This window comes from Pipistrellus kuhlii, unplaced genomic scaffold (assembly GCF_014108245.1).
Source record: "Pipistrellus kuhlii isolate mPipKuh1 unplaced genomic scaffold, mPipKuh1.p scaffold_m20_p_3, whole genome shotgun sequence".
Taxonomy (NCBI): domain Eukaryota; kingdom Metazoa; phylum Chordata; class Mammalia; order Chiroptera; family Vespertilionidae; genus Pipistrellus; species Pipistrellus kuhlii.
In genome coordinates, this window is record NW_023425529.1 from 15,181,564 (window position 1) to 15,193,692 (window position 12,129).

The 12,129-nt window shown below is 42.3% G+C and overlaps 1 protein-coding gene across 2 annotated transcripts in view; it reads right to left on the minus strand.

Annotated features, from left to right (window-relative positions):
- Nucleotides 1–12,129, minus strand: part of ANO2 (anoctamin 2) — a 301,023-nt gene that overhangs the window by 20,620 nt on the left and 268,274 nt on the right. For both annotated transcript variants that reach the window (XM_036455715.2, XM_036455714.2), the window contains one exon: nucleotides 11,904–12,049. In XM_036455715.2, coding sequence (XP_036311608.2) covers nucleotides 11,904–12,049 — 146 coding nt within the window. The remainder of the gene's footprint in view (nucleotides 1–11,903; nucleotides 12,050–12,129) is intronic.

The following is a 12,129-nucleotide window of genomic DNA, read 5'->3' on the forward strand; positions in this document are numbered from 1 at the left end:
TTCAAGACTCTGTGTGATATGACCCTAACTTATTTTTCCCAGACACATTTCCTTCCCATCTATGCTCTGGTCTCAGGGCTAATATTTAACTGCTGTACTTGGAGACCAAACCTGCCTGTTTTCCAACCACTTCAAAACCATGTCTTTTACATTTTTGAGCCTTTACGCCTACTACTACTGTCTGCAATTTTCCTTCTCTTTTTGTCTGCTGAATTACTATTTATATTGCAGGTTCAACCTAAATCTAACCTTATCTAAAAAGACTCCTCTACCCTAATCCCTACTACCTCACCAGTGGGCACCATGGCCATCTCTTCTCATCATGCCAATAATGCCTTGCACACATCACTCTATTTGTTTATTTGACTTGTTCCCTAGGTGGTAAGTCCCATGAACCTTATTTTCTGAATCCTCGCAATTTAGCGTGGCTCCTATCCCATTAACAGATGTTAGAGGTCATCTTTCATAAATACAAACTTATTTTCACCAGCTATAAATACAAACACAAAAAGAAGCAGACAACTAAACTGAACAGAAAGCATTGCAGTTAGTGATGGTGAGGCAAGATAGAGACCTAAGTACAAATACTTCCACACAGCAGTTCTCAGTAGCGTAATTTGCACAGAAGACTTTGAACAAAGTTGGAGTCAAAACAGTCAATTAGGAGAGTTTAATTCTAATGAAAATAAACAATAGCTTTGTTTTTTAACTTTCTATAATTTACTAAAAGCAGCACAGTCTGCTGAAGGGGATTGAAAACTAGGGATTAAAGATTCCTCCCTTTTATGAACCACTAATAAGCAATACAAGGGCATAAATGAGGGACACATTGGTGTGAGCTTGTCTCCTAAGCCAGGAAGAAGATACTCAAAAGATTAAGCTAGAAACAACTCATTAATATAAACACTTATGTTAAAAAACACAGCCAGGGAAGGTCATCACTATTTATCAGCCCATACTTAAAGTCTGTGCCCAGTGTAAAAAGAATTGCAAGTGTTGACTGACTAAGATAACAAGAAGAAAGGCATGAGCTGATTCCTCAGCATGGTTCTCTATTGCATAGGGAAACAATCGAAGTCTTAATAGAAATATAAGAGGGTTCTCAATGTCCATCATTCACCATTCATTCATTCATGCAGTTTATTTATCCAACAAACATTTACTGAGCACATTCTATATACTGGCCACCATGCTCATTGCTGGAAAACAAAGATGACTAGATTACTCTGTCATCCTTCCAAGAGCTCAGAATATGCAGTGGGAAAGAATGACTTGTAAACAAACCCTGCCAGGGTCATAGAGTTAGAACTCTAAAGGCAGCATTAACAGAATGCAGTGGAGCACTGGGGCAGGAGTAACTCACTCTCAACAGTAGGTCCATGAGGCTTCACAGAGTCACAATCACTGGGCTTGACTTGAAGGACAAGTAAAAGAGGCACTTAAAGGTTTGTTATATGGTTGGTTATTAAGATCTTTCCTGCAAACCCACTGATCCAAATTCACAAATTACTTAAGAAATAGAGACAATGCATGGAATTCCTTTCAGTCTGCATGGGATTTATACAATGGATTTTGCTCAATACAGAAACCCTGGAAGTCATAACAGGAAGAAACATGCTTGAAATGAATGGCTTAAGTACTACAAGTTTATTGCATACAAATTAGTGTAACACTGGGATAGATTGGCAAAGCACATTTTCTTCATTTCTCTGTGATTAAAGGAGACTTAGTCCCCACTTTTTCCTCACCCACACATAAATGGTAAAATATTAGCTTCTTCAGATGTAGAGAGGACCAAGAGTCCTGCTACTCAAGCAGTCAAAGTCTAGTTATAACAGGGGATCTCAGGTTGGTAGCATGACACATATCAGTCCATGAGAGGCCTTCCTCTCTGTTTTGGGAGCCAGGATAGAGTCATGGGAGCCTTCAGAAGTAAACACTACTGATGGACACAGAAAGGGGCAGGAGAATGCGGTTCTTGGCCAAAAGAAGCTTGATGGCCTGGACAATGGTCTTCAGAAAAATCTGCCCAGTGTTTCCCCTCCCTGTCCTCTAAGCTAAACTCTGAGTCTAAGCCATTGGAAATCAAGGAGCTGCATCTGTCATGTACAGGCAGCATGCTCCCTGGTTTATAAAGTGATCTTCAGTGTCAAGTATCATTATCTCTATTTTACAAGTGAAAAGACTGAATCTCAGAGAGGTGAAATATTTTTCCAGGGCCACACACTTACCAATTGATGAAGCTAGAAAACAAAGATAGTTTTCTATATCAACCAAATTCAATGTCCTTTTACCAAGGAAAGATGTAAATATTCAACCTTAACGCAGCAGTGTCCCTTCTGCCTCCCTGATTACTCTCACATCTGAAGTTTCCTTTATTGGATCTTCTCTAATCTGATTTATATTCTTCTCATACAGATACTTCCATTCTCCAAAGTGTTTTTAGGCATTTATACATGTCTTCTATTCTTGCTGTTTTCTGTGTCATTGCTCCCACTGGCCTGCATTTATGCCACCTCAAAAATCTTACATCAATGGACCTAGTTCAGCTTCTTAAAACTAGAGAGAATTGAGTTGGTGGTATCTATTGATACATGTCTGTTTTCCAGAGAATAGCCTAGTAAATTTCTAATAAATATTCATTGACTGAACCAATGAATGACCTGCCTTACTCACTCTTGTTTACTCTATACACCTGCATAATGGGAATGTGAGGACCAGTTATCCATCCATCCTTCTTCCCATCCATCCATCCCTTATTACTCTTCCCTCTCCCTCTACTTAGTTGGGTTGTGGTCCAAAATTTATTCACTCATTCATTTCTCAACCACTAACTGGGCATCTCCTGCATGTCAGAAACTTTCTGTGGTATACTGAGGGGTGTGGCATCCAGATATATTCTTTTAAGTATTTATGGGAAGAGTTAACTCCTATAACAGATAGTGATGAGCAAAGTATGCTTCAGAAGCCTAAGGAGAGAAATAACCTGTGACTCATGCTACTTCCCAGAAATACTGGAATGCAACCCTGGATGCTGCCTGAACTGCATTTAGGTGCCATTTGGAAAAGATGGCAGATGCCTGATTATCCAGTAGGATGACTCACTTTGTATAAACAAAATGGCCCAGGGAAAGGAATTTCCTGGTTCTTTAAGTCATTTCCTTATCGTACAAAACTTGGAGTTCTGTGACGGAATGTGCAGGCTTCAGCGCTAACGATTAGACAGATATTCTGGGATATTCTATCACTTATAACCAAGGCACCCTTGGGAATAGTTTTATATATTTAGCCTCAGTTGGAAACTTGGAAATTACCTAGTGTGATCCCTACCACACATGACCAAAGGACACTGAAGTTGGGAGGAATCTTAGGTGTCACCTAAGTTATCACTCTATCTGAAGCCTCATCCCTTCTATTCTTTTTTGAATAAGAGGCCACTTTTGCTTGATCATTTCCAGGGGAGGGTCCCTAGTGATGTCTGGAGCCAGTTCTTTCCATTGTTCTTTATTCTCTGTCTCAGTGCTGTCACTGAGACTTTGGGGGTATTTGTTATAAAGCATTATCATAGCAGTAGTTGACTATTACATGGGATATTTTGCCAGAACTACCTAAACAATAAGTTCATTATTTTGAGTTGCTGTAGGAGAACTGACCTTATTTAGAAGGATAGCATTCCCTGATTACAAGCACTTCAAAATAAGTAATCTTGGTCCCTGGAGGCAGGAAAAGGAGTAGACTATCCCAGCTAAATTAATACAGTCAGGGTATGTGAAGAGTGTTAATAAGAGTTGATGTCTATAAGTCCAACTGTCATTTTGTCATCAAGGTCCTCACTAAAGGGTGACTTTTTTTTCATTCTTTCTGTGTCTTCCTCTTCATCAAACATTTATTGAGCACTGACTGTGTGCCAGGCCTTATGGGTAAGTACTACTATGAATAAATGACACAAATCTTGCCCATCACAATATAGTGAATAACAGGAATCTAGGTCATTGGTGTTCAGCTGAGAAGAACCAACAATAGCATAACTGACTTATCTGATAAAATGGTGATAAGACTTTATCAGCAGAGTCCTTTGGGAAGTTGTCACTAAACTCTTCTTATAGGATTAAATTCAGGCTTGTGTTTTTGTGCCAAACCCCAATTTGTAAAATTCAACTGCTGCAAGTGTCCAGACAACTTTGCTAGCAGCTCTTAAAGCGACTGAAACATTTCCTCTCATAGGGCCCTGAGGAAAATCTCAACTGGGCTGTGAGGGGCTGGGGCAAAGCAGCTTTGAAGCCCCATTTTGGGGTTGGGGACAGTGATGATTAATGTCAAGGCTTGCTCCTGGGCCAGCATTCTTTTCTCCCCTCAGAGGTGGGGGATGGGGAACTACCCTTGAAGTCCTTCTTAGTAAGCTCTTCAGGAAAAGGGTTTGATATTGGAGATTCCCTCGAAAGCTTGCTGCTCCCCTCACAGGTTTCTCCAGCTTAATCCCTCACTCTCAGGTTTCTCTTTGTCTGGAGCCAGCCCATCCCCACCAGCAATCCTGCCCAGAGGTAGCTCTCTACCCTCTCTACCCCGAAAACCCCCTCCTCCCAGCCTTACCCTCCCTCCCTCCCAGATCCCCCTTCTCCTCGTGGCCCCTCCCCCATGCCTGCTAGGCCCTGGGCCCTGGTTCCAGCACAATTTAGAAAAAGTAAATATAATACATCTCTCCCTGCTGCCTTCCTCAACTGATGACCTGCCTCACCATTACAACTGACAGGCTAGCAGTGGGCTCAGCACACTTCCTGTCTGCGTGGGTGGTCCTGGGTATCATGGGGAAGGAAGCTGACAGCTGAGAGCAGGGCCAGGAATCACCATGTCAGGCACACCAGAGGGAATGGGCTGCTTTGGTTTCACTGCTCTCGTTTTTGTTCAAAGCCCAAGACAAGGGCCTTCCTGGAATTGGGGAGGTCTAGGTTGTTGGGAAGGAAGGAGAAAACCTCACTCCATCCCATCCTCTCACTGAAGCCCAAGTTCCTAGGGATCCTGAATGGTCTGTAGATTAAGTTCCAGGAATGAGCCTTTGAGGTGGTGACCTTAGGCAATTGGCATCACCTGCTGGGCCTCTTGGCTCCCAGAAGCATAGACCAGCTGGTATGTAAAAACTCAGAAGCCAGCACTACAAGTGACTCTGGAGGTCACCTGGCCCAGTAGTTTGAAACTCTTTATTCTTGTCAAGATACTCAATGAAAAAAAGATTATGCACACCACTCACTTCTATTGGTGTAGCCATGTTTTGAAACCTCCCTTGTTCTCTCACTCAAAAATAATCTAGGAATGTGAGCAAGTGAAGGTGGCATTGTCACTGTTTTACTTTATATTTTAAAAATATATTATTAGCAGTAGTGCATTGCTTGTGACTTATTACATAATTGGTTATGACCACAGAACAGTGAGTTGCATCTCTGCAAGGAAGAACTCATCTGGTCTAATTGCCTATACACTTGACCCTTGAATAGCATGGTTAAACTGCAGAGTTTTTAAACTCAATGGTACTGATAAATACAGTATTATAAATATATTTTCTCTTCCTGATGATTTTTAGTAACATTTTTCTCTAATTTACTTTATTATAAAGATAAAGTATATAATACATATAATGTACAAAATATATTAATCCTCACCCGAGGATATTTTTTTTCCATTAAATTTTAGAGAAAGTGGAAGGGGGTTGGTAGGTGAATGAAAGAGGGAGAGAGAAAGAGAGAGAAATATCCATTGGTTGCCTTCTGCATGTGTCCTGGGGATCAAACCTGCAATCCAGGTACATGCCCTTGACAGGGAATCAAACCTGTCACCTTTAATCACTGAGCACACTGGCCAGAGCTATATGTAGGTGTGTTGTGTTTTTTATTTTTACTGTGTGGGGGGTCAGTGCCTCCAACCCCTGCATTGTTCAAGGGTCAAATATAATGTTAAGGAGGAAAATGAGGTCCAAAGAGATATTTGACATGTGCAAGGTCACATTGCTAGATAAGGGCAGACCTGAATTAACACCCAACTCTCACCTGACAACCTGGAAAGATGGGAAGGAAAGATACTGATCTGCCCTACAGGGACCATCTGAAAATAAAAGAAACTTTCACTTTGAAAACACGCGTGCAGAGAAATCAGAAGTAGTGGTATAATTATTATCACCAAGTCTTTGTTATCCATGGGGATAGCAGAAATGAGTGCCTCCAACTAAGTTTTGACATGTGTGAACTCAGTCTTCATTCCCACCAAGCTGTTTCCCAGAGCTGCCACCTAGGAACAGCATGGATGGGTTCACATTACACCTTCTCTTATTTCCCTAGCTTCCTCGCTGGAAAGGAGTTCATAATAGGCCTGTGAGGGGGGAGGGGAGAAGGCAGAAGTGAAGGGCGGGAGAGGGAAAGAGGAGACTTGAAAGGAGGAGGCAGAGAAAGAGAAACAAGGATAACCACCATTCTTGATAATCCACTCCCTGGATTAGCAGCCCATTAAATGAGAATTGATGTCAGCATGACTAGAATTGAGGTTGTTTATTCAGTCCTGCTTTAGTGGTTTACCCAATACACTTCCCGTGCCCATGCTGTGGCAGGGGCTGTGCAAGGCCTTGCAATTGGAGGAAGCTGCCCCCTGAAGTTAATTAGCAACAGACATCACTGATTTAGGAGGCAGCTTGTCTGAAATGTTATGGGGGAGGGAGCTGAAATACTGAGGATGGGGAGAAGGGTGAAGTTAGCGGAGGAAAGGTGCTTTTGGGAGCAGACAGAGCTGGATATGGTCATGTGAATGAGAAGACAAGGAATTCCAGGGCAAGGGAAATATGCAAGATCAGGCATGAAAGGCTATGGGTAAAAAAATGGCTATGGCTGGGACCTGTTTGGCTCAGTGGATAGAGCGTCGGCCTGCGGACTGAAAGGTCCCGGGTTCGATTCTGGGCAAGGGCATGTACTTGGTTGCGGGCACATCCCCAGTAGGGGGTGTGCAAGAGGCAGCTGATCGATGGTTTTCTCTCATCAATGTTTCTAACTCTCTATCCCTCTCTCTTCCTCTCTGTGAAAAATCAATAAAATATATTTTTAAAAAATGGCTTATGGGGTTCATTGTGGCTGACCCTGAAATGCTTAAATTGACAGGATGCCCCACGAAGGCTTTGTTAAGGATATGAGTCTCTGGAAGTTTCTGAACAATGGATGATAAGACCAACACTACCCTCTGAAATAATAAAAAGGGCAGTTGTGGGATGGTGGTAGCAAGTGACTGTGTTGAGGGTATAGCAGAAAAAGCAGCAAGTAGAGGAGGCTAAGAGCTACCCACAGGACCAGCTTCCAGAGATAGTCCAGGGGAAAGACCCACCCACTCGATGGGACTGTGTGGAGACAGAAAATGAAGAACAGTGATGCGGAGATTTCTCAGCTAGGGGCCTGGAGGATGGTGGGGCCGCAAATGTGGTAGATAACTCAGAAAATAGTCACAGAAACTAAGTTTCCAGTCAGGAGGGCTGAAACATGTTTTCCCAGAGATGGATTCTTTTCCTGTTCCTGTCTAAAGTCCCAAAACAAGTCTGAGATGATGGCTGGGAGAGGAGCCTCTTGTTTCCAGACTGACTTTGTGCTGACTCAGTTGGAAGTTTCTAAAACCCAAGGATGTTCAGTGAGTGGGTAGTTAGAGGCCAAAGGCACACTAGAGTGGCCAGTTCTCTGTCACACACTTCTGCTCAGTCAAATAAAAGCTGCAAAGACCTAATACCTTCAAAGCAAGAAGTTAGCTGCATTTTTTCTATGACAACCAGGTCCTTTCTTGTGACTGTCTGTCCATTTCTCTCTGCCACTGGATCCTTAGGGCCTGCAGGGCCTAGGCCCATTTGTTGCCTCTGTGTCCTCAGTGCCTGGCATGGGTACTGACATACCATTAGCCTCAGGGATGGCTTGGAGGGGGCGGTACAGAGGGAAAGACTTGAAATTGGAGTTGAACTTAAATCCTGAGTCTGAGTGAGAGCATTCCACTCTGTCCACTTCCACTAATGACTTGATCCCTGAAGGCAAAGGAGCAAATTAAAACCAGAAGTGACTTTTCTTTGAGGGGGAAACCCTGATAATAAACAGGGTTTACTTTGTTCTTGGGAGATGAAAATTGCTGCATATTAAAAATACATATAAAAATGTTTACAGTGAAAAGGAAGACTGGGCCAGATATCCTAAAGAGAAGCAAGGTTTCTATTTCCATGCTGCTAAAGGAAGAAGAGTTAAAGAGACATTTATTCAAGAAATATTTTATTGAGCTTTTACTATGTTTCAGGAACTGTGCCAAGTGTTGTAGCTGGAGAGGAATAAGGCTCAGTCTCTGCCCCTAAAGCACTCACATTTTCTTCTATATCAGAGCAAGTATAAGAGAGACTTCTTTAAAATGCCACGGGACGCGGGACAAATTGTTAAAAATCGGGACTGTCCCGCCAAAAGCGGGAAGTCTGGTCACCTTATGGTAGGCACAAGGTACAATATACAGATCTTGTACCATAGAAACCGCACCTGAAACCTAATGATGGTGTCGACTAAGGCCCCTATAATAAATTTAATTTAAAATAAATAAAAATAAATTCATTCATTTGTTTTTATTTATCAGACATATTATTTGCCTGTTACGTGCCAGGAAATGTACAAGACTCTGGATGATATGGAAATCAATAAGCCTTAGTCCCTACTGACTGATCTTTGGAATGTAATAGAGTGAGTCTGCTGAAGGACAGATATGTGAGCAATATATCATCAATGTATGTATCAAATGCAATGCTGAGACAGAAAAGCAACTAATTAATAATTTCTCTATAGAATCAATTTCACTCTCTATAATCTTGGTGTGAATTTTTCCCCCAAATCACCAAGTCTACTAGTTGTTTTTTCATCTTCTCATGAATTTTTAATTACCCAACTTTGAGACAGAGTAGCTGTCTATTTAATAATACAATGGCTCACAAATTGGAGCATATTTCCCTACTAGTGGCCCAGTGCACAAAATTTGTGCATGAGGTATGGGAGGGTTTCCTCAACCCAGACTGCACTTTCTCCAATCTGGGACCCCTCGAAGGATGTCCTACTGCCAATTTATAGGGATGGGGCCTAAACTGGCAGTCAGACATCCCTCTCGAAATCTGCAACTGCTGGCTCCTAACCTCTCACCTGCCTGCCTAATTGCCCCTAACCACTCTGCCTGCTGGCCTGCTTGCCCCCAACTGCCCCCTGCTGTCAGCCTGCTCATCTCTAAATGCCCCCCTGTCAGCCCGATCACTCCCAACTGCTCCCCCATTCCAGTGTGCTCACCCCCAACTGCCTTCCCTGCTGGCCCACTCGCCCTCACCTTCCCTCCCCACTGACTTGCTCACCCCCAACTGTCCCCCTGCTGGCCTTCTCACTCCAAACTGTCCCCCTCCCCACACTGTCCTGATGACCACCAACCCCCATTGACGGTCTGCTTGCCCCCAACTAGTTCCCCTGTGGTCCGCTTACCCCCAACGGCCCGCCCCCACCATCCTGATCACCCACAACTGCCCTACCCTCTTGACCTGTAACCACCTCTACCACAGCCCCACCACCATGGTTTTGTCCAGAAGAATGTCCTGAAGGTCTCCCAGTCTAATTAGCATATTTCCCTTTTATTAGTATAGATACTCTGCCTTCCTAGGGCCCAGGGCCAGGGCCATTAAGAGAAACAACACTTGACACTTCACATAGTTTATATATGTGCTAGACACTCTTCTAAGAACTTTACAGATATTGATTTATTAAATACAACAATCATATAAAGTAGATATTATTATTATTATTATTATTATTATTATTATTATTTGCAGCTAAAGCTAATTGAGACACAAAGGTTGGCCACTTACCTAAAGCTGCCCAGCTAGTTGGTGATAACGCTAGGTTTTGAACCTAAGGCACTTGGCTTGAGGGTCTCTGATCTTAACCACTCAAAAGAGAAAGCTTTCTAGTAACTATCTGGACAGACAGCCATGTAAAACCTACACAGATAATTGGTTGGGGAGACAGGGCACTGGAATTGGAAGGTGGAGGTTGGCAGACAGGGCTCAAAGATTTCCCATATAAACCTTTTTCAAATGGAAGCCTCAAATCTCTGGCAGCCAATTTTTACTGAGAGGATAGCAGGCATAGAATAGCATCTTAAATACAAGTAATCATCTCTGTGTAAATATCTAGTTGGAGAGGGATTAGAGGTAGCACTTAACTGAAGGTGAAAAGCATAAGAGAGCTATGTGTTTACATAAACTGGGACTTGATGTTTTCTTAGCCTGTTGTTCCTGAAACAGACACAATGATTGTTTCTTCTCTGGTGAGTTTATTTAGAATACAAAGCTCAGGTTTTGCCGGGAATTTTAGATCCCCAGGGCTAGAACAGAAATTTTGAGGTCATCTAAAGCTATAAGGAATAAGTCCTTTTCTCTACCCTTAATAAACACAAACACACACACACACACACACACACACACACACACACACTTTTACAACACAGAAGAGGATAAGTATCCATTAGAAATAAGATGGGAAGTACCTGGTGCCCAGAAAGGCATTAGTGGCCCTCTATTAAAAGTGATTAACCAGCCAAAACCGGTTTGGCTCAGCGGTAGAGCGTCGGTCTGCTGACTGAAAGGTCCCAGGTTCGATTCCGGTCAAGGGTATGTACCTTGGTTGCGGGCACATCCCCAGTAGGGGGTGTGCAAGAGGCAGATGGTCGATGTTTCTCTCTCATCGACGTTTCTAGCTCTCTATCTCTCTCCCTTCCTCTCTGTAAAAAATCAATAAAATATATATATATTTTTAAAAGTGATTAACCAAAGTAGGCAGGAGTCATCATGAAAATACAATGATGTTAGATATTGAGTGAATCTTTTGTTGGAGCTGATTGATCTTCTCCAACACTCTAGATTGAATAAATGTTTAGATTATATGTCTAACCTCTTGGTCCTATGTTTTTAATCCATTAGTTCCAAGTCTTAGAAAGAGGTTTCTCAAATATCCACTTCAATAAAAGATCAGAATTATTCAAAAGTAGCCAGGAATTTGAAAGTAGCTAGTCTAAGTTGGGACACTTCTCATAATGGAAAACTCACGGCTTCTAAATCACATATAAAACCACTGTGTTTTATCAGTCTGTACTTTAGGCACTCCTGTTTTAAAGCCTATTCAAGAACAACTGGAGTCCCAGTAACTAGAAATCTATTTCTCAACCTTAAATATCCTCAGGTTTTTTAAGAAAAAAGTTGGCATCTTACCCAGACCTACCTTATCTGAGTGGGGGACTCTCCTGTACTCTCCATGTCAAAGATGTATATACCCCGTTTCCCCGAAAATAAGACAGTGTCTTATATTAATTTTTTCTCCCAAAGTTGCACTAGGTCTTATTTTCAGGGGATGTCATATCTTTCCATGCACTAGGTCTTATTTTCAGAGGATGTTTTATTTTCAAGGAAACATGGTAACTCTTATCCAAAGTGTGATAGGACTAGTTTAATTTTCCTTAGTGGAAACTCTGTCCTTAAATTTTAGACTTCACTATTTTTATTTCAGCTTTATCAATGATAGAAGCCATGCAAAGGGATCCTGAGGGACCAAACTTCTCATTTCAAGATGAGGAGAGGAAGCTCAAGGAGAAGAGAGCATCATCCTAGTATCAACTCGGTGATAAGAGTTGTTCCTGGTTCTCATTCCATGATTCTTTCTGCTGCACCCTCCTCTACTTTTATGTGGCACTGAAGGTGACATTGTGTAACCAGGAAGCCTAGGAAGGTGCAGTGGTTGTCATTTCCCAAACCTTCCCAAACCTTCTCCTCACTCCTCTCCCAGACCACACGTCTGAACCTGCATCCAGTGGAAGGAAAGATCACTATCTCTTACTCATTTCCATGTACTCTGGAGTCAGTCCAGTGTATGGTTCCAAGCTGTAGTCTAGGTCCCACTGCTCTGGGTGTCTTGAATGGGCAGAGTCAGTTTCTCTAGGTTCTGTTTCATCTTTCAGCTTCCGAAATAGTTTTTTTAGCTTCCTGGAAAAGAAATAGACCAGTCACCAAAAGCCTTTGGAGGACAGAGTTAGTTCTACAGACAAAAAGGAAAAATAAACTAA